This window comes from Phodopus roborovskii, unplaced genomic scaffold, assembly GCF_943737965.1.
Source record: "Phodopus roborovskii unplaced genomic scaffold, PHOROB, whole genome shotgun sequence".
In the NCBI taxonomy this organism is placed as follows: domain Eukaryota; kingdom Metazoa; phylum Chordata; class Mammalia; order Rodentia; family Cricetidae; genus Phodopus; species Phodopus roborovskii.
In genome coordinates this window covers 16,190,828-16,213,941 of record NW_026125444.1, presented here as the reverse complement: position 1 = coordinate 16,213,941, position 23,114 = coordinate 16,190,828, and the positions used below count along the sequence as shown (strand labels likewise).

Below are 23,114 nucleotides of genomic sequence, written 5' to 3'. Positions count from 1 at the left end.
ATGGACGCATCATTTAATAAAGTTTTATCTTCCCAGATAAGTTAGCGTATTAGTGTTAGGTTCTAATTCTTCACTTGGGCAACCTACTCAAGTGAACTTCCTTCTTCCTGGGCAAGACATGCAAAAAGAAGACAGTACAAACAGGGATGGGGAAAAAAAATCTCAACTCTAACAAACAAAGGAATAGTAATTATTTTATGAACTAGAGTAAGAAAAGATGGACTTGAAAAAATCCAGCTTTACCAAGAAGTTAGCTTATGATCACACTGAATATCCTTGGCATAATTTTACTCTAAAGCAATGAGCTGACTTGCCCAAGATAGGAAAAAAAGTAGTGGTTGTCACACAGTCATCACTTCTACAGAATCTGTGTAGACTGTGTTTCTACTGTTTCTACATATTGCACTTTCATCTCCCGGACTGCAGGGGGATGGCCAGCAGACCTCAAAGAGCAAAGGAGCAGCAGCATCACACCCTTCCCAACACCAGGTGATGCCCTCGGGAACCCACGTGCTGGCCAGAGAGAAACTAAAATGCTGGTGACCCGTAGGGAAATCCAGTCCCTTTACGAAGTCCTTGTCTACAGCCATTTGGCACCCAGAACTCCCTGCATATGAGCAGCTTGCAGCATCACAGCTGCTCACTGCAGTTTTCACTAGAGTTCTACTCAGATACTTTAGACCAAACGAACTTATAAGACACATATGATCACTGATGTCAGGCCTCCAACATCTGTCTCCAAGAAGACTGCCTTAAAAGGCTGAAAAGGAAGCCAGCAAGCGCGGCTTGAGTCAGGCCCCTCTTCACAACATTCTAGTCAACAGAGCACCAAAGGCCTTCCTGTGTTCCAAGGACCATGCAGTCAAAGCAGAGGCTGAACAGTCAGTCTTTGGTCCCTACATAAACCAATGACAAAAACCCTTCTTGTCACCCTAGAAAACATGGCTTATTAGTTTGGGATATAGTTCCACCACAGTCCAGAGACCTGGCCTGGAGTCACAAAGCGGCTCAGGGTGACTTACTCTGGAGGGGGCTCCTCGATGGTAAGAGGTCAAAGCCTCACCAACAGGGAATGGCGAGATTTTGGGGATGGGACCCCTAGAAGAGCAGTTCCATCCCTTCTCTGCTCAGAAATGGCCCAAACTCACAGATAAGTGCTTCTGACAGAATGGCCAGCAAAGGCCCCACCACAGCCCTCATGGGTGGGACATAAGGCCTGTCGAGGGAGGTCAAGGCGTCCCTGGAACTGCACACTGGGCAGGAACTTTTTCACTATAAATCAAAGGTGACTTTAAATCCACACAAATTAAAGAGATCTCTTTGGGGCTAAAAGAAAAAGAATAACGTTAAAGCTAGATGAAAAAGAGGCACTTAAAGGAAAAATGTGTTCAAAATCCGCACGTGTCTCCTCTCTGACGGACCTGCAGGAGGGCCTCCCTCATCTTGACTACCCCTATGGATGGGTACCCACAGGCTCACGCCAGCAACTCCCTCAACTCTTCTAGTAGTCTGAGGACAAAACAAGTGAAAACTTAGGTCAGTTTTCTTCCTAGATTTAACAAAATAAAACAGACCAGAACCCAAACTCTCTCACGGAAACAAACAAACAAGCAAATTATCCTGTCTCACTCCCGCTGGTTTTCAAATGACACTTGCTTCTAGAGGAAGGATAAGCTATCGGTTCGTCTTCCCTTAAGACCTTTTATCCAATTACTAGGCAATTACAGCATCGTGCACACTGAAGCAGACAGCAAAGGACGCAACAAGCTCAGGAGGGAATCCAGAGCCACTGTTTGAGAAAATGCAAGAACATGGCCCAGAGACTACAAAGAAACAATTTCTAAAAAGGAAACAGCTGTTATGATAGTCAAAGCCATCGCCCCAAGCCGAAGCTAAAGGTCTGAAGGGTGCGTGTGCTATGCTCTACTCTACTGTCCTTTAACATTTACACCACACACTTAGAAGCTACAGTTCCCCCCGTGAGGAGGTTAAAGACATATTTAAAGCCACTAATAAGCGCAGGGGAAGTTCAAAACGGCCTGGAAAGAACTTGTCACCATACATTTAATTTGAAAGACAACAACAGAACGTGAAGGTCGACAGATAGATAACTGCTAAATCTTGGCAAGTCAATGCTAACCACGGGCACCACAAGGTTAAGCTCACTAATCAAATGTTTCGTCAAGGTTAGGCATCTTTGCACCAAGTCATCATCCACTGCTGCCTGAGTCGAGCCACTCAGACACATCTCAAACACTAACTCAACACCGAAATTTAAGGACAACTTGCAAGATTATCCAGGTGGGTCTTCTCACTCTTTCAGACCACTTGTTGCTCGCTTTTTAAATTTGGTGTTTGTGATGATAATGCTTTAATCTATGGTATTAGCTGACATGGTCATTACGGTTCGAATTTCTTTAAATAAAATAAAAAAAAATGTGTCTTGATTCCTAACATCATTAAGGTACTTTCAGAAACTCCCTCAGCTCCATCAAGACAGAGGGAGTGCATATACGGGTGCACACTGGGGCAGGAGGGGAAAGCAGGGAAGAAAGCACATGAGAGAATAAGATGTCCATAAACTTAAACCCATTCATGGAAAGGCATCGGATGTATTTTCTGAATAAGGCCTTGATCAGGGTAACCAGTCCTCTGTGTAGCACACTCTACATTGCCCATAAATAAAGGAGTCTCTTTAAATTAACATTTCCAGTATCAAGGAACCGTCCAGAAATCCTCATTTCAAGCGCTCGATGAGTTCCTGTGTTAGTCCAAGGTGCAGAAGCTGTGTCCGGGAGAGGTTTGCTAGGTTGGGGAAGGCCGCCAGCAGTCTCTCCCATGCCAGCTCCAGCAGGCTAGGCACCACCAGCCAGATCTTAAACAATGACCCAGTCCGCTTGTTTTCGTGGATGTTCACCACTCCTCCGTGAATGTACATGCAACCGGCCTATGAACAAACGGCAGTTAAAAGAAGACATTCAAATGAAGAGAAAGCTACCTGGGCAGAGGCTTCAGCGAAGGAAAGGCAGCAGCACAGACCAAATCAGGGTGAGATGCCAGAATTGCAATCAGCGCCTGTATAACTGCCAGGCCCTGGGTTCCACACCCAGCACCACACACACACAGAATTCCCCACTGAGCTGAGCCTATGCACAAACCTGGAGTGCTTATATAACGAGTGGGTTATTAAAGAAAAAACTATGGTTTTGGTGGAGTTTTTGTTTTGTTTGTTTTAATACAAGGTTTCATGCACTGCCTAGCTGGACTCAAACCCTCAAACTCAAGCGATCTGTCTGCTTCCTGTGTGGTAGAATTACCATGTCCAGCCCTACAGTTTTGTTTTTTAATTTGCTTATACTGTGTTTGGTTTTGTTCCTTTGGCTGTCCTGGAACTCATTCTGTATGCCAGGCTGGCTCTGCCTCCTGGGTGCTGAGATTAAAGGCATGTGCCACCACCCCCTGGTTGTGTCTCTGTGTGTGTGTGTGTATTTTAAATTGTGTGTATGTGTGTACTTTAAATTACAAACAAGTTTTTATTAACAATTAAATTTAGAGTATATTGAGTATCCAAAATAGCAAATGTTAGTAATACAAAAAGTAGAAAAAAGTTCTTATATTATCTTTGGACCCAAATATGGCACATTATTCTGCCCTCTTAGGAAACACCTTAGAATTCAGTATCAGGACTTAAAATACCACATACTGAATTTCCTTTACATTTAAAGTGCTCTTTTAAACTCGAATGTGATAGTATTTCCCTCTCCTTTTATTAGTTCAAAGCTTGTCATATCAGCATCTTTTCTCCTGGCCACCTACTATGTAGGAATGATATACACTGATATACACATAAAGACTCACGGGTGTGACTGCCGCACAGTGAAAATAAACAGGCTCTGGCATGGTGGCAGGGAGCTTCACCCACTGAAAAGTCTGCAGATTCAGCTTCCAGATGTCTCCCAGGATCACTTCTCCATTATAGCCCCCACAAATGAAAACATCTGTGGAGAAAGGAGAACGCCAACAGCACACAAGGGAGATGAGTTGCGGCTACAGCGCGTCTTACAGGAGAACAGGTTAGCTGACGGGGGGGGGGCGCGGCGGCGGCGGCCATCCCTCAACAGGACAGACATTTCACTGGGACAAAGAATGCCAGTGTCTAAGGGGGCTTCAGGTCTCGGTTCTCAAATTTAAATATTCCTAGGCTCCAGGCACCGAAAGTAAATGACCAGGAGGCTGGAAATAAACAGACTGAGGTCTGGGGAAAGCTCATGCTCTGAGGGAGAAGGGCTATGCAGCCCCAGAGAGGCGTCCTGGAAGGAGCAGGCTAGCCTCTGCTTCCCTGTTTCCAAGAGAAGCTAAAACTCCTACTAGTCAAGAAAACACTAATCAAAAACAAAACATAGCTACAAACCAGTTTTCAAATTCTTCTTTTGAGTAACACCTTGGAAAAAGTATGCATTTTTTTCTTCATTCCTAGTGACAAATACCCTCCCCATGGACATTTCACCTAGGAGAAATGCTCACCACAAAATGCAACCTGGGACCACAAAAAGGGAAGCTGAGTTGGGCATGGTGGCACACACCTTTAATCCCAGCACTGGGGAGGCAAAAGCAAGCAGGACAACCTGGTCATAGCCAGGGCTAGTATACAGAGAAACCCTGTCTAGGAAAAACCACCAAAAAAAGGGTCAAAGCTCATTTGCTTTGTATATCTCTGGGTGGGTTAAGTTTTAACTACTGATCAATTTGTAGCAAAAGCCATATGACCTTTTAAAGGCCCAGAAGTTCCAACTGTATGATGCATGGCTCCCAGGAAGCAAATGAATAAATGGCTAATTCAAGTCTGGACCAAGTTTAAGCCAAAACTTAATTAAACTATAAAATAGACCAGAAACTTTTTTTGGCTAGGATTCAAGAAAAACTTTAAAGCATAGCTCCATTCTCAGAGGCAAAGCAGAACAGTATCACTACCTATAAGTCTTATCCAAAAAAGCAGAAGCATAATTTTTTAAAAGTCCCTGTGTATACATAAAATGGCAGATAAATACTACTTAAATCTGAATTGGGATGCTACAAGGATACAGGCTATCAAGTTCCTGGATTACCCCCTTCCCAGAGATGGGGAGGAGAGTAGGGGTTGCTCAAGGAGGTGTATCAAACTATAAAAACTATAAAATGTCCTATAAATGAAAAGGTGGTGGGTAATATTAGCCAAAGAAGAGTTAGCATGCTTAAAGAGGCTGCTATTTTCTGAAATCATACAAGGCCTTTGCCACAAGAGGACCAAGGAATGAACTCAGAGTTCTGACAGTAGATAGACAGAGAACAGAATTAGCTTCATGCTCTAATATGCTGGAGAAGTTATAATTTTAGTACAATGTGCACCAAGGTCTTCCTGTGCAAGTACTCACAGTGAGTACTAGAAACCATAAGTGAGGCTAAAAGATCTGGTGGTGCAGTAAAAGCTTATTTACCATCAATTCCAGAGTTCTTTCAACAGAGAGCTCAGACACAAAACTAGTTTACACTCTGAAAACTGATAGGAGACACAACTCTGTCTAGAGTTCCCTTTAAGTTTAAATTACAAGCAATGGTGTAGTGCAAACCCATGCACCCCTTTAGAGGAGCTGGCCGGGAAACAGTCAATCCCAGCAGGTGAGAATGCAGACAAAGTTTATTTAGACTCCATACCATTTTTTATTTGAACACAACTGTGACATCTTCGGGCTGCAGGAAAACCTGTCAAACACATAAATACAGGGTTCCATTATCCAAGAGAACAACAGCTAGTCCTTCCAATCCCTCCTGATGAAGGAAGAGAAGGGTGGGGTGACAGTGGCCCAGGACGACAGCTTTTAAGTTCTGATTATCTCTTCTTTTTTTCTTTGTGTGTGTGTGTGTGTGTGTGTGTGTGTGTGTGTGTGTGTGTGTGTGTGTGTATGTGCGCGCGCCTCCAAGACACCCACAGAGAAACCCAGAGACTCAGCTGGAGTTGGGAAGTGAACTCCTAACCCCTGGGCGTTTCTCCAGCCCCTACGCCCCCTTCTTATTCCTCAGTGTTTCTCCACTCATACCACATAACTCAGTGACCCCTGTTAAAATCTCTCTGCTCAGTCGCTAAGGGGAATAAAGTGACTTCTAATGCCATTTTGATAAATATTTTATGTATCATATCACTTAAGAAAATTATCATTATCCCCCAAAAAACAGGTATAAAATACATTTGCTAAAGACATGAATCAATACTTTTTAATTTACCTATTTTTTCATGAGGTTTTGTTGCAATCTCCTCCCATGCATTTGTTTCAAGGTTGTATGCGTGAATCTTGAAAGGAAAAAAAAGCACATATGTACAAATAAGTTAACTGTAATCGTAGTTACCGTGAAAGCATTTTTTTTTTTTTTTTTTTTTTTTTTTTTTTTGTGAAAGCAGATTTTTAAAACAGACATTGGAGCAGTCTTGGAAAACCGTGCAAAGAAAAAGCTAGAATGAGGAGAGAAGCGTTCATGCCTCTCCGTGTTCCGTATGCTGCTCTGCTCCTTTCACATCTCCACAGTGAGCACGCAGCAGTCTTGTGATGGAAAAAAGGAAAGGACAAGGCAGGCCAGGAGCTGTCACCTGACCTACATCTCCTCTGGCATTTCTAACTGTGACCCTTCTGAAATGCCATGGGGTGCATAAGTAAAGCTCCCTGGAGCTAGTGGTGTACAGCCCTACCCATGCCATCCCTTTTGGAGCCTCTGCACCAAAGAGGATGTGACACTCTGCAAAGCCTGGCTCCAACTCTAATTATACACATTGTCCTCATCTGCCACGTTCCTAAAGGCTTTCAGCCCGTGATGAATGTGACTATCAACTACAAACGTGTCAGGGGCACTGAGTTCAACCTTCTGTCATAGAGAACACTCATCACCAAACAAGGGACTGCTCAAGAATGCAAATACCTAACAGAATCATCTTGACTACTAAGACATATGCCTGTGTCCATTGTCTCCCATTACCTTTTACTTCTTTAAGGAAAAAAAAAAAGTACCTTGTTTAAGGAATAGGCTGTCCAGGAAGTCCCTCCTCCCAAGATGTAAATCCTCTGCCCATCATGAGCAATTTCATGTCTGTATCTGAAAATACCGAAAAATATAACTGGGTGAAGATGACCCTCCTTAAGGGTTAGCTGTGAGGTTTCTATTAACTAAATATTACCATTATTTATGATGATAAACTATTAGAAATCACCCAAGTGTTAACTAGTAGTGAACTTAGTTAAATGAAGTATAGAATATGCATAAAATGCATTAGTATACAATCAATAAGAAATAAAGGACAGCAAATCCATCTCAAAGTTCTTTTCACACCATTAACTGGAAAGGAAATGGACTCCATGTTAAATCAGCTGTAGACAGGTTCAAAACTGCCAGGAGCGATCGTGGTATAAGCCTTAGAGATTGCCAGCATTTTTTAGAATAGCCTATTGAGTTAGAAGATTGCTACCTTCAGTCCCAATCAACCTCCTCCTCCCCAACTTCCTGATAAGTAGAATTTAGGGCTCACAGGAATGCAGTTAGGTTACTTGGAACCCCTCCTTATGAGGTATGGGTATTTAGCAACTCCTGTGACCTCTTCCCCTGCTGTAACAACCTGCTTATCTCTATCTGCATTTCCTCTTAGCCGATATCCTGCTCACCTTCAGTGATCTGTGACTAAGAACATCCTGCAGTCTGGTTACCACGCTACCACCTCCCGCTTCTGAATCCCCGCCTTACCTAGCTTTCCGCTCTAACCACTATATAACATGCTTGAGAAAAATACAATTTCGCAGCTTGATCAGAAAGCCTGTCTTGCTGTCAGTTTTCTCGTGCCTGCTGTCCCCCATCCCAGGTACTTTGAGGTTCAGGCCCTTGTTGCTGCCCTGCTGGCTGGGGCACAAAACTTTCAACAAACAAACTCCTGAGAATGCAAAGGTGTTCCCACCGCAGATGGCCACCTAGCTACCTCTAAGTTTAGTTTATCTTTCTTTTCTTCAATTTCGGATTTGTATTTTCTAGATTATCTAAAATCTTCCTGTAGATTATCTAAAATATTCCTGTAATGACTCTGTAAATGGAGAAACTATCATCTAATAAATGATCTGCCTATATTCAATTAGAACCCCAAACAATGAGTTTTTAAGTTAAAATACTTATTTGGCAGAAAATTGCATGTACAATATGCTGAATGAAACATCTGCTAGAACTTTCATCTTGGCAACTGAGCTGCAAGTGAAACCCCCCCCCCCCCCAATATGGCTATTCTTGTTGGCCAACTTGACAATATCTGGAATTAACTAAAACCCACATGGCTAGGTAATGCTCTCTTCTCTCTCTCTCTCCCCCGCCCCTTTTGGTTATTTGAGATAGAGTTTCTCTGTATAAAAGCCCTGGCTGTTCTAGAACTCACTTTGTAGACCAGGCTGGCCTTGTAGACCTGCCTCTGCCTCCTAATTTCTGGGATTAAAAGCGTGCACCCTAACACCTCCCAGTTAGGGATTCTTTTCTCTTTTAATAATTTATCTAAACTTTATTTTATGTACATTGGTGTGAAGGTATGAGACCCCTGGAACTGGAGTTACAGACAGTTGTGCATTATCTTGTAGGTGCTGGGAACTGAACCCGAGTCCTCTGGAAAAGCAGCCAGTGCTCTCAATTGCTGAACCATCTCCCCAGCCCTGGATTTCTTCTTAATTAAATCATTTGAAGCGGGAAGACCCACCTCTAATCTGGATCTATGAGGTGGGAGGATCCACCTTCAATCTGGCCGCCCCTTCTGCTGGCAGCCTGTATAAAGGACCTGGGAGAAGGAAGCCTGCTCTCTCTGCCTGCTTGCCCTTACTGGGAAGTCCTTCCCTTCACTGCCATTAGAGCCTACGTCTTCAGGAACCCAGCACATACTCAAGACCAGTAGAGACATCCAGCCTTGTGGACTGAACAACTACTGGATTCTGGGCCCTGGCACTGGCAGATAGTCATTGTTGGATGAGCTGGACCATAGCCTGTAAGCTATTCTATTTACTCCCCTTGATTATTCTATAACTTCTGTTTCTCTAGAGAACCCTGAATAATATAGGCTGCCTTGGAATTGGAATTCTTTAAAAAAAAATCTATTTATTTAATGTATTTTACGTATATGGGTGTTTTGTCTGCATGTACTCTGTACACCAGAAGAGAGAATTGAATCCCAAAGGACTACAGTTCTAGACAGTTGTGAGCTGCCATATGGGTGCTGGGAATTGAACATAAGACCTTTGGAAGAGCAGCCATATTAACCATTGAGCCATTCTTTCAGCCTCTCAGAACTGGAATTCTTAATCCTCCTACCGCAGCCTTGTGGTGACATTTTGTTTATGATCTAAAAATAAAGCTTGTCTGAAGATCAGAGTACAAAGCTAGCCACATTAGTCAACCATGGATCCAGGCAGTGGTGGTCACACCTCTACTCCCAGCACTTGAGAGGAACATGGGGGGGGGGACAGGAGTACAGCTCTATTCAGTCTGCGGGGGGACAGGAGTACAGCTCTATTCAGTCTGCGGGGGTGGGGTGGGGGGGGACAGGAGTACAGCTCTATTCAGTCTGCGGGGGTGGGGGGTGGGGGGGGACAGGAGTACAGTTCTATTCAGTCTGCGGGGGTGGGGGGTGGGGGGACAGGAGTACAGCTCTATTCAGTCTGCGGGGGGGACAGGAGTACAGTTCTATTCAGTCTGCGGGGGTGGGGGGTGGGGGGGGACAGGAGTACAGCTCTATTCAGTCTGCGGGGGTGGGGGGGTGGGGGGGGACAGGAGTACAGCTCTATTCAGTCTGCGGGGGTGGGGGGGGGACAGGAGTACAGCTCTATTCAGTCTGCGGGGGTGGGGGGGGGACAGGAGTACAGTTCTATTCAGTCTGCGGGGGTGGGGGGTGGGGGGGGATAGGAGTACAGTTCTATTCAGTCTGCGGGGGTTGGGGGGTTGGGGACAGGAGTACAGCTCTATTCAGTCTGCGGGGGTGGGGGGGGACAGGAGTACAGCTCTATTCAGTCTGCGGGGGTGGGGGGGTGGGGGGGGACAGGAGTACAGCTCTATTCAGTCTGCGGGGGTGGGGGGGGACAGGAGTACAGCTCTATTCAGTCTGCGGGGGTGGGGTGGGGTGGGGTGGGGGGACAGGAGTACAGCTCTATTCAGTCTGCGGGGGGACAGGAGTACAGTTCTATTCAATCTGCAGTCTCGCTGAGGGCAGGAGCCCCCCTTTTGGTCTGAGCCTTGGTAGAGGCTTGGCTGCTTTGCTTTTCTGTTCTTCCACTTGAACCCCAATATCTGTCTTTGGGTTTTTATTATTCGTGCTACACAGCCTTCCAGTGGCAATCATATATATGTCCATAAAATAACTAAAAGAAGGCAACTATGTGAAAATGCTTTGTTTTTCTTTGTATTTCCCTGAAAGGTCCTGGTGCTCTCAACATAGATTATATCTAAATTGCATTAACAACCACCTCCCAGCCCCTCCCACTAACCCTGCAATAGCCAGCCTAACAACAGCCTACTGTAAGGACACTTGAGTACCACAAATGTAGATATTTTGTTTAACAGCAACAAAAGACACCCAATTAGTCTGAGCAGAGAGAATTAAAAAAACATTTACTTTGTTATTAAACTCAGAAAAATAATGCTAACTTTGTTATTGAGTTTAATTCTAAGAGGTAACTATTCCCATGGAAAAAAAGCGAAAGGTCTAAGGCCACTGGTAGAAAGCAACAGGAGGGCCATGCGATGCTGGGATGTTTCAGAGACAGTGGGGTGAATGACCCTCCCACCCACCCTCCATCCGTCATCCATCTTCCCACCCACCTTTCCTTCCTCCAGCCAATATTCACTGACCCTCATTATAACTTTCATTGGCAACTGCTACCATTGATTCCTTTCAAAACATTACTAACAGCTTACTACTGGAAGACTAACACGTACAAGAGAAATAATATTTAAAGGTTCTGCACTTAGAGGAAAACATTCTCGTCAATAGTTCTTTCTTTACCATGATCTGGAGCTATGTGCCAGATAGCTGCTCTATCAGGGGAGTTCTGGAGGGGCTCAGAGCCCTCAGCCCCAGTCAGTGCTTCCCTTACCTCTCCTCCGGCAGGTCACAGGACAGGTTGTTTGGCTTGAGTTGTGTCCACACCATGGTGTTGAGATCTAACCTGTGCAGGTCTGTGCTGTAGATGTAGCCCGTTGTTCCCCCAAAGACATACAGGGAACCATTGATGAGAGCCATGGCCTGTAGGAAGAAGGTGAATAAGGATGACTCCTTACTCTTTAACACTATTAGAAAATGGACACTTGGCCAAGCCCCCAAATCATGTCTTATCAACATCATCTTTTTGTTGTTGTTCTGGTTCTGGTTTCTGTTTGTTTGTCTTTTTTTGTTCTGGTTTCTGGTTTCTGGTTTTTGTTTTGTTTTTTTGTTTTTTTTTTTTTTCTGTGTAGCCCTGGCTGTCCTAGAACTCACTTTGTGGACCAGGTGGCCTCTGCCTCCTGAGTGCTGAGATTAGAGGCATGAGCCACCGCTGCCTGGTTTCTTTTCCTTTTTAACCCTTTAAAATATGAGAATCCTGGGGTAAGAGACATGGCTCAGCAGTTAGAGTGCTTTCTGCTCTCCCAGGGAAGTGGAGTCAGTCCCTGCATCCATGTTAGGCAGCTCACAACCACCTGTAACTTCAGCTCCCCAGGCACCTGTGCACACATACCACATAAATAAAAATAAAATAGCAAAGCTGGAGTGATGGCTCAGCAGTTAAGAGCACTTGAGTTCAATTCCCAGTACCTACATGGTGGTTCACAACCATCCCATAATTCTATAGTTCCAGGAGATTCAACACCCGGTACTAAACATAGACATGGTACACATATGCAGGCAAAACACACATACACACAAACTACATCTAAAAATAAAGTATCAGACTTTGACTCAGGTATGATGGTGCTTACTTATAATCCTAATACTCAAGAGGCTAAGGCAAGAAAGAAGTCTGAGGCTAGATTGGAGGCTCTGTAGTGAGGGCCAGGTCAACCTGAGCTACAAAGTGAGACCTTAAAAACAAACCAAAAACCCCCAAACCAAAAAACCCTACCAAAAGCTCAAAAACTAAAAGTAAAAGGGCTGGTAAGCCCAACCCTGAGTTCATCCCCAGAATCCATAGCGAAGGGAGACATCAACCCCAAAAGTTCTTCTCTGATCTATACCCTTGAGCTGTGGCGTGTACACACACACACACACACAGACACACACATGCTCGCTAATAACAATAAATAAAAATTTTGAAAGGTTAAAAATAAATCAGACCCTAAAGCCAGGTGATCTGACATTTGCCTATAGTCCCAATTATTCATGAGGCTGAGGCCAGCCTGTGCAACATGTGAAACCTTGTCCATGAATGAATGACTAAATCTTTTTCTAGAACCCAAGGGCTGTTTTACCTTTGCCTTTATACAGTAAAGCTTTGCTAGTTCTACCTAGAAAGGTATCTTAGGTGATTTGATGTGGGATATCCTTCTATATGCTAAAAATATGTGTTGCTTTTATTGGCTGATGAATAAAGCTGTTTTGTCCTATGGTCAGGCAGAATATATCTAGGTGGGAAATCAAAATAAGAGTTATGGAGAGAAAGAAGGCGAAGACTCCATGTAGCTACTGGGGAAGCAAGATGTGAGATAATAAGCCACGAGCCTCATGGTAAAGTATAGATTAATAAAAGTGGGTTAATTTAATTGTAAGAGCTGGTTAGTAATATGTCTGAGCCATTGGCCGAGCAATTGTAATTAATATTAAGCCTCAGAGTGATTCTCTTATAAGCGGCAGCGAGGACCAGAGGACCGGAGAGAAACCAGTCTAGGGGGACCGGACGAGTCAGAGAAAACCTTGCAACTACAATGATTATCTTAGAGTTAAGCATGTAAGGGCAGTGCATATGAACATTTCTCCTGAAAGCTACCTCTCTTCCTAAGCAGTCTGAAAAAAACGTGCTCAAGAAGCAGCAACAGAAGAAGAGTCTAGCACTGTCCTCGAAGTATGGAGCTCAGAACTGACATTTCCATCAGACTTCTCTTCAGTCACTGCCACCCACAGCAGTAACTTCTTAGACCTTGAGCAGCCCCTGTGGTAAGACAGAGTGGTCCAGAAAGAGCCCCTTTCAGAGACAAAGTGCAAAAGTGTTTAATCACTCCTGTGTACAAGACAGCTGAGCCCCATGCCAACAGTGGTTATTCCAAGTCCTGCCACCAGCCTCTAAAGTCTTTCTGGACATAACTTTACAAACCAAAGACATACCTTTTGTCCCAGCACTTGGGAGGCAGAGGCAAGCGAACTCTGAGTTCAAAACCAGCCTGGTCTACAAAGTGAGTTCCAGGACAGTCAGGGCAACACAGAGAAACCCTGTTTCAGAAAACCAAACTAAAACAAACAACAAACAAACAAACAAAAACCTGACACCAAAGGTTAAACTCACCTACGAATAGTCTCTACATGCTTTAATTCAGCTCTGTGTTAAGTCTCTCAGTGAGCTGCACTTCTTAGCAAATGAAGTTCTTCATAGAACCCCATCATCAGAGTAGACTCAGAGCATGCTAAAGCTCAGTCTGCACTAGGGTTGGTGCAGTAAAAGAAACTTCTACATAGACCTAGCAATAATGGTACTGAGAAGATGGCTTGGTGGGTAAAATGCTGATGTGCAAGCACAAGGACCTTAGTTCAATTCCTATGCCCATGTAAAACAACAAACAAAACAAAACAAAACAAAACAGGAGTGGTGATGTCCACTAGTAAAAGCAAGGTCAGGCAGACCCCTGGAGCTCACTGGCAGGCAGGCAGGCAGGCAGGCAGACCAGCCTCAACAGCTAACCCCAGATCCAGAGACTGCCTCAAAAGAAAGGAGAGACAAAAGGTGGACACAGCTCTTAAGGAACAATACCTGAGGCTGTCCCCTAGCCTCAACACAAAACACAAAACACTCCCCCCCTCTCTCCCCCTTCTCCCTCCTCCCTCTCTCCTCTCGGGGAATGTAAGATTTATGAATTTACTTTAAATCTCCATTAAAACAGTGGTAGTGCTGCATTCTGACACTGCTACTAGACTAGAAAAATATGAAATAAGTACATTCACCATTCATTAGCCAGATTAGTACCTGTCCATATATACGACTGGGTCTCTTCCCCCGACAGCTGAGTAAAGCCCATCTCTTGTACTTCACATTACAAACATGGACGTCATTGCCGTTGCTCTCACCAAATGGGATGCCTGTGCCTCCAAACACTAACAGGTTGTTTCCATGCAGGACAACTGGGGAGAAGAAACACACATCCCACTCAATGCAATTGCTCCCTGCAGTGCGCTGCCCACGCACCCAGACCCACTGAACAGCTCAAACATGTCTATTTTAATGATCTTATTAAGACCACTAATATCAAACTATAGATTCTTCAGAAAATGGCTTAATTCATACTGTATGGATTATCTCATATGATTCACTGTTAGATATATGATATACCGTCAAAAGTCACTTATAGAATTCATAAACTAAAACTGTGCATAGCAATGTCAAGTCTATGAACTACAGGATATCATTGCTGTTCAAGATAGCTCAAATACACAGCAAACCAAAGGAAAACGATCTATCATCTTTGCCTTGGAAAAGAACCTGTAGGACTCAGATGGGATAATCAAAGGATCATTCTGTCAGAGAAATGATCTTTATATTTTAAACTATGGTTTCTGTCAGTTTTCATCCACCAGATGAAAAGATATCCTGCAGACAAATTTGGTATTCTATCTTTATCTTTTCTGTTTGCCACAATTTACACAATACTCCCTTTTTCTTTCTTCCCTCCTTCCTCTGCCCCTTTCATTTCAGTAGCTTCCCAACTTCCCCACAATTCATTAATTCACACACCATAGTGGTTGACAGCCTGCACTGTAGTGGTTGACAGCCTGCACTGTCGTGGCTGACAGTCTGCACTATCGTGGTTGACAGCCTGCACTATCGTGGTTGACAGTCTGCACTGTAGTGGCTGACAGTCTGCACTGTAGTGGTTGACAGCCTGCACTGTCGTGGTTGACAGCTGCACTGTAGTGGTTGACAGACTGCACTATCGTGGTTGACAGTCTGCACTATCGTGGTTGACAGCCTGCACTGTCGTGGCTGACAGCCTGCACTGTAGTGGTTGACAGTCTGCACTGTAGTGGCTGACAGTCTGCATTGTTGTGGTTGACAGTCTGCACTGTAGTGGCTGACAGTCTGCACTGTAGTGGTTGACAGCCTGCACTGTCGTGGCTGACAGCCTGCACTGTAGTGGCTGACAGCCTGCACTATCGTGGTTGACAGTCTGCACTGTAGTGGCTGACAGCCTGCACTATCATGGTTGACAGTCTGCATTGTTGTGGTTGACAGTCTGCACTGTAGTGGTTGACAGTCTGCACTGTAGTGGTTGACAGTCTGCATTGTAGTGGCTGACAGTCTGCACTGTAGTGGTTGACAGTCTGCATTGTCGTGGTTGACAGTCTGCACTGTAGTGGTTGACAGCCTGCACTGTAGTGGCTGACAGCCTGCACTGTAGTGGCTGACAGCCTGCACTGTAGTGGCTGACAGTCTGTACTGTAGTGGTTAACAGTCTGCATTGTTGTGGTTAACAGTCTGCATTGTAGTGGTTGACAGTCTGTACTGTAGTGGCTGACAGTCTGCACTGTAGTGGCTGACAGTCTGTACTGTAGTGGTTGACAGTCTGCACTGTAGTGGCTGACAGTCTGCACTGTAGTGGCTGACAGTCTGCACTGTCGTGGCTGACAGTCTGCACTGTAGTGGCTGACAGTCTGCACTGTCGTGGCTGACAGCCTGCACTGTCGTGGCTGACAGTCTGCACTGTAGTGGCTGACAGTCTGTACTGTAGTGGTTGACAGTCTGCACTGTAGTGGCTGACAGTCTGCACTGTAGTGGCTGACAGTCTGCACTGTCGTGGCTGACAGTCTGCACTGTAGTGGCTGACAGTCTGCACTGTCGTGGCTGACAGCCTGCACTGTAGTGGCTGACAGTCTGCACTGTAGTGGCTGACAGTCTGCACTGTAGTGGCTGACAGTCTGCATTGTAGTGGCTGACAGTCTGTACTGTAGTGGCTGACAGCTGCACTGTAGTGGCTGACAGTCTGCACTGTAGTGGCTGACAGTCTGCACTGTCGTGGCTGACAGTCTGTACTGTAGTGGCTGACAGCTGCACTGTAGTGGCTGACAGTCTGCACTGTAGTGGTTAACATGAATTATAGTAGTTAACAGTCTGCACTGTAGTGAGGTCAAGAGTTGGATTTAAATCTAGTGTGACTTCAGGAAAACTAGTTAACCTCCCTAATTTAATTTTCCCAACAACCCTATGAAGTAGGCACTGAACATGTTATTTTCTTCTCTCTTTATTATTACTTTCCTCTCTCTCCTCTGTCTCCTCTCTGTGCTAAGTTTGTATCCAAAGCTTGGTACACTCTACCACTAAGCAATAAGCCCAACTTACATTTTTAGAGATGATAAACAGAAACAGAAATGGCAGATGTTTGTGCTTTAATTCCTCTGTCTATTTGTTTTCAGAAGATAAGGTCTTGCTATATAGCTCAGGCTAGCCTTGAACTCACTGCAATTCTTCTATCTCAGCCTCCCAAATGCTAGGACTATAGGCATGTACCACCATGCCTAGTAAGAACAGTTTAAATAGCTTGCTGATGATTTCCTAAAGAGAGCTGGGACTCAATCATAGACTGTCTAGCTTCAGAGCATGCAATCTTAGCCATTATTCTCAGGACTCTATGAAACCTCAGGCCCATTTGTACAATGGCAATCACTGTAGAAACTTAACATAGTGATGCTTAAGGAGGTGAAGCCCTTCACTTAATAGCTATTAATTGCCATAGTTGCAACTCCATTTTTTCATTTTGACTACATTTTTCCTAACATATGTAATACTTTACATTATACTGAACCCTCTGAGACATTGTTAATCTTACTTTATAGGCAAATAAAGTTAAAACTCATCTGGCAGTCCAATATGATATAGTTAGATTCAAAGACACCACACTATATTATCATCGAAGTGAAAAGCCTAGTCAGTGACAACACTTAATCATATTACAATAGTATAAATTATAATAAGGAGCAAGTGACACTGAACCTGACATTTCAGTTGGTTCACAAGGTCAAAACTTCAGAACTGCTGGCACTTACGTGACATGGATGCCAATTCCCGGGGCATGTAGCCATCTGTGCCCATCTGGTGCCACACGCCTGTTGCAAAATGATACCTCCAAAGCTCCCTGAAGAGAGGGTAGTCTTCATTATCTGGGCCTCCTGATTCATCATAGTCTGGGTTATACCCTCCGAACACATAGAGATTGGTATTATCAGCCACACAACGATGTCCACTGCGGGCTGGGGGAGGTCTGTGGCCTAAGGAAGAAGAGGACAGTTTTCCAAAAGTACCCCACAGATGAAGAGCATAAGCAAACTAGTAACAACCATTTAAACTTTAAAGGGGAGGCAGGAAGGGATTCCTAACACAACATAGTCATTTACTTAGATTATTTATATAGTCGCACAGACTGTCTTAGATTTTAAGAAGCTACTCTCCATTTTTATTTCATGACTTCTAAATTTCAAAGACTAAGAGAGAGTTTTCCCAGGAGAGGTGACACAGCATGGTAAACTCAAGGAAATGGTGACGATGTGGGATTCAAGAAAAGGAAAAGGAGAGGCCTAGTACCTCAGAGGCTGAGAGGTCAGAGGTCAGACTAACTGTATAGGGAAAGCATAGGCAAGCTGGATAACTGTGACTACTGGAGAAAGCAACCACAAACATGAATGAGTCATGTCTAAATTAACACACACATGTAAGCATACATTTAAAAAGAAAGCCATCATGGGGTCAGAGCAAAATTAACTCTCTGGATCCTATTCCAAAACTTTTCAAAGAAAACCCTGCATTTATCCCAAAGAACATCTTATATTCTGTTTAAAGTTATTATTAAGAAAAGCTATTTTTGAAAAAAAAAATGTTTAACTCAAAATGGCCAAAAAATTTAAAAATGGAAGTAAGACCTGACCTCTGAGACTCCAAGGTATTAGTAAAGATCCTGGCTAGGACCCCAGGACCACAGACAAAAGCAAAGCTTGGCAAATAGGAAGGAGGCAAGTTCCAGAATTTAAAGACTGTGATTGGTTTTCTTTATGATAGACCTGTCTTGTGCATGGTTAGCAAGCATCCCACCACTAAGCTACAGCCACAGGACCTTCCTATAGTTTCAATTACATTAACTAGCCAGGGTTTGTGGTACAAGCCTGTAATCTAAGCTACTGGGGAGGCTGAGTCAGGAGAAACATAATTTTAATACCTGCCTGGGCTCAGAGCATAAGTTCAAGACCAGCCTAGGCAATTTAGGGATAGTCTGTCTTAAGATTTAAAAAACAAAGCAAAAAAACAAACAAACAAACAAACAAACAAAAGCAAAAAAACTGGTGATACAGCTCAAGCGGGTAGAGTACTTCCCTAGGATATTCAAGGCCCTTGGCTTAATCCCCAGTACACAATAAATGATGAAATTATGTATACATAATTAGTTCATTTAAAATTATTTTGAGATCATTTTAAAGGGTGAAAAAAAAAGCCCACAACTTTATATTTCTATTATCCTTATAACTTCTTATACCAGTCTGTATAAAACCTCAAATAGTTATAGAACCAAACAAGATAAAATACAATATGGACTAAGAGGATATTATATTTGCTATAACCCTAAAAACATCTCTATTTTCATGTACTATAGATACCAGTATAAAGTTCATTAATACTTAGGACACTGCTAGACACCCAATAAATATGCTTTACTCATAAGTATCTATTACCAACCTAATAAGGCCTTTCATGTCTTTTTAAGCAAAAAGCTCACTTTCTAGGGTACACTTTAGAACAACAAAAAAATAGGCAGAGAACTAGAGCAACTGAAAAACAAAGCAACAATGAATCTTGTAGTTACTCTGCTCCATGTCAGTCCTGTGTGCAAATCACTGGGTCAGGCATCTCAGAGCCTCTGAGGCGAAACAGTATACTCCCTGTACTCGTTCACTAGGGCTGAGTCATCCTCACTGCACAGCAGGCCTAGCCTACCTGGCCTTCAAGTCTCCAGTGGTAGAAATATTTCCAAGCTTACTCTATGCAGCCCTTCTAGGGCTCCTCTGGCTCAGTAGCCTCCTGCTTAATGTTAGGGTAGACCTAAATAAACAGTTATCAGATGGGAGCAGCGTCACTTCCTAAATATGAGTGTGACACCGATCAGCTGGCAAACTTACAAACGAGCTGTGATTTAATTAAGAACTGAGTTTCCTTCGGGCACACTGGAAACACAGGAGAGCTTATGCGCAAGAGACTGAGCAAGGGCTCCCATGACATCTAGGCTGAATCCAGGTTCTTTCCACCGGTACCTCGTACAAGCCAGGGCCTTCACTGGATCTCAGTTTCCTCCTCTGTGCTGGGGACAGTGATACTGTCCCCAACACATTTGTTGTTTTTAAACATTCTCTGGCGTATGTGTATCTTTCCAGGTGACGGTGAGCTGTTTGAGGGGGAAAAAGTATATGTGCATCCCCTTTTCTATAACCGAGTCTAAGGCTCACAGGAACACTGAACAATGTTGAGGATGAACTACCTAGTAACTGATTCTCCTCTACTCATTTCATCCATTGTTTTAATAGAGTAGAGGTTTCCCAAAGGCTAACAGCATGTACTTATCCCGCACCACCCACAGCACCTGACACTGCTGGAAAAAAACACAATTCCTCCTCAAGTTTCCCTGAGTTTAACTTTAAGCCAAAGTAAACAGTGGCAGGGATGATGGAGAGTGTCGAGCTCTGTGGACTCTGACGTGGTTTATTACAAGATACAGGGCATGGGGCTCAATGGCAGAGCAGGCGCTTAGAATGTGTGAGGCCCTGACTTTAATCCCCAGCAACAAAGGAAGGAAGGGGATAAGGGGAGAGTGTGATCTCGGGGAACAGGTGTTGGGCTGGGGAATGACTTTTGCAAGTAATCAATACATCTAGGAGTTAGCAAGACAAACTTAAAACAGTTGCTATGCTCAATAGACAGAAACTAAGACTCTTTAGAATGATGCTATTTTTTTCATTTCCAGGAGCCATGAGATACCTTCTAGGTTTTTACATTTTGGGAACATTCTAGGACTTCTCAGTGGACAGGGAGCAGAGAACATGCTCCAAACTATCTTTGTGATGAACATAACTCATGTGTATCAAATACTGAGGCAAAATAAAAAGAGGATTCAACATAAAATGTGTCCATTCATTGACTCTAAGTCCAGATATTAAAGGACAACAGCTGTGAACTGTTACCATGACAGGTGCCGGGTCAGTGACACTGTCTCTGGGGCTTACAGTCTAGCTCGGCCCTGCTCAGCCCTGGCCACACTTGGAATACAGCTGAGCCAAACTAAGATTTGTGTTCAAAGATTTAGCATCCCTAAAAGAATGCAAAATTACCAGTCCTATGGTAATGATATGTTGAGATGATATGGATTATTATCATCATGCCTTGTTTTCCATGTGGCTACTACAAAACTTAAGTTTGTAGCTCTTATTTTTTATTTTTTCTCCCCTTTTTTTAAAATTTAAATTTGAAACAAGGTTGTTTTACATGTCAATCCCAGTTCCTGCACCCTCCCACCCTCCCCTACCTCTTATTTTCTTCAGAAGGTGCTGGGCTAATGTAACAGCTAACTTGTGTTCATCTCACCATCTATTCAAATGAAAGGGCTGGGTCAAGAGCATCTGACCAGTGCCTGACAAATGTTAAACACTCTGTCACAGAGCCTCTGCAGCTGCACTGGGTAACTGACCCCTTCCCACAGATTTGACTCACGAATCAGAAACCTATTCACTTTTAATAAATCACAGTAATTTATCAGAGAAATGCCACAGGAACCAACCATTAATTTTCATCATATGGCATATAGCACAGGCTCCTTGACCTTGACAAAATGAGATTGGGTTTTAGTCTAAAGTCTGAATCTTCCATCAAGTTTTCGACTAATCAAATCTCCCCAGGTCTGGGTTACTGGCTCCAGAATTCTCACTAGAAACATGGGAGCAGGGTTTCACAGTGAGCTAAGCAATAAAGGTACTCAGCCCCAAGCACCCAACTCCTGGAATGTACATGGCAGCAGGCAACTAACTCCTAACAGCTGTCCTCTACCTCCCTCCCTCCCTCCCTCTCTCTCTCTCTCTCTTGCTCTTTCTCTCTCTCCTTACAGACAGTCGTGTACAGAGCTGCCACATGGGTGCTGGGAACCCAACTTTATACTAAGTGCTCTTAATCACTGAGCCATCTCACCAGTCCCCCAGCAAATAAGTTTTTGTTTATCCTACTCAAGTTTTAGCTGAAATTTAATAGAATAGGAGATGATACTGAATAGATTAGTCTTGTTTAATTCAGTGAGGACACTGGTCAGATTTCACCACTAAATATGATATTTCCTCTTGGTTTCTTGTTAATGGTCTGCAAATAAAATAATCTCTAGATGTTAAGAATTTTGTCACTAGGGCAGGTAGGTAGTGGTGCACACCTTTAATTCCAGCACTCAGGGGACAAAGGCAGGTGGATCTATCTCTGTGAGTTCAAGGCCAGTCTGATCTACAGAGTGAGTTCCAAGACAGTCAGGGTTACACGGAGAAACCCTGTAAGTGTGTGTGCGGTGGTGGTAGTGGTGATGGGGTTCCCTATCAGAAAAGAGTGTGTTCTTAAAATCTGCACTGAAATGTTACATACAGAAAGTACACATATTAGGCTACAGTGTGAGCAATTTTAACAAAATGAATCTTTGTTACATTTTTATATGGGGGAGGGTGTGGGAAATAAGTCATACTTTTTTCTTTGAACCTGTAAGTACTGCCAACTCCCAGAAGCCTTCCCCTTCTTGACCACAACACCTTCCAACTCACTCCTATTTTCTTTTTAGATTTGTTTTCTGTGTATGGGTGCATAGGTATCATGGGCAGACCTGGCACCTGTAGGGGTCAGAAGGAACTGGGGTTATGGATGGCTGTGAATGGCCATGTGGGTACTGGTTATCAAACCTAGGTCCTCAGCAAAGGCAACAAATGTTTTTAGACTCTAAGCCATTCCTCCAACTCTATTCATTTCTGTCAAGCATAAAACTAGCAGTCTCTTTATAGCTTTATTATATGTTATCATACCTAGGTATGCATCCCCAGATAATATCTGAAGTTTATAACAGAATGATATAGTACATATCGTTTTGGGTTCTTATTGACAATTGTTCTGCAGCTTCCTTCATGCTATACTGTTGAAAATGGTGCACGTGATCTGCTGATTTCCATTGTTAAGCAGCATTTCTCTGTGTGAGTACACAACACAACTTACTTACTCAGGCTAGTTCTGTAAATAGACACTTAGATGGCTTCAATCTGTGGCTCATAATGTTGATATAAACATTTCCATACATGTTTTCAAGTACACAGGGGGCCACATTGCTGTTGGCTATAAAATCCAGAAATGGAATTTGAGTCTTAAAGGAAATCTTTATTAGGTAAGGCCATACATTTTCAAACAGAACAGTTCCCACAGTCACCAGCAGCATGAGAATCTTAGTTTCTCGTGCCTATCTCATGCTATGGCGCACATTTCTGTCATTGCTTTTGAAATTGAGTACTTTCTCTTTTCTTTTTTGAAGACAGGGTCTCTCTATTTAGCTCTGGCTGTCCTGGAACTCTATGTAAACAGGCTGGCCTTGAATTCACAGAGAGATCCTCCTGCCTCTACCTCCCAGAATGCTGAGATTAAAGGCATGTGCTACCATGCCCAAGCAAGTTGAGCCCTTTTTATGTTAATTGGCCATTTGGAATTTTTCTTTCAGTAAATGCCTATGTTAATGGACTAAATATTGTAACTATAGTTTTTACTTGATAACTGTTTTGTTAAATATAATTTTACTATGTTAAAGCTAAAACCTTTCCTTTTATTTAGCAGGGAAAGGGAAGATGATGGGGATGCTCTTCTGTATGT

General features: G+C 43.5%; 1 protein-coding gene across 2 annotated transcripts in view; it reads right to left on the bottom strand.

Moving 5' to 3' along the window:
* Window positions 1-2,592: 2,592 nt before the first annotated feature.
* Klhdc10 (kelch domain containing 10) overlaps window positions 2,593-23,114 on the bottom strand; it is a 53,194-nt gene continuing 32,672 nt past the window's right edge. For both annotated transcript variants that reach the window (XM_051175840.1, XM_051175841.1), the window contains 8 exons: window positions 17,252-17,473; window positions 14,181-14,335; window positions 11,130-11,278; window positions 7,035-7,119; window positions 6,259-6,325; window positions 5,692-5,739; window positions 3,859-3,998; window positions 2,593-2,947 (listed from right to left, as the gene is read on the bottom strand). In XM_051175840.1, the coding sequence (XP_051031797.1) occupies window positions 2,738-2,947; window positions 3,859-3,998; window positions 5,692-5,739; window positions 6,259-6,325; window positions 7,035-7,119; window positions 11,130-11,278; window positions 14,181-14,335; window positions 17,252-17,473 (1,076 nt within the window). In that variant the 3' untranslated portion in view covers window positions 2,593-2,737. The remainder of the gene's footprint in view (window positions 2,948-3,858; window positions 3,999-5,691; window positions 5,740-6,258; window positions 6,326-7,034; window positions 7,120-11,129; window positions 11,279-14,180; window positions 14,336-17,251; window positions 17,474-23,114) is intronic.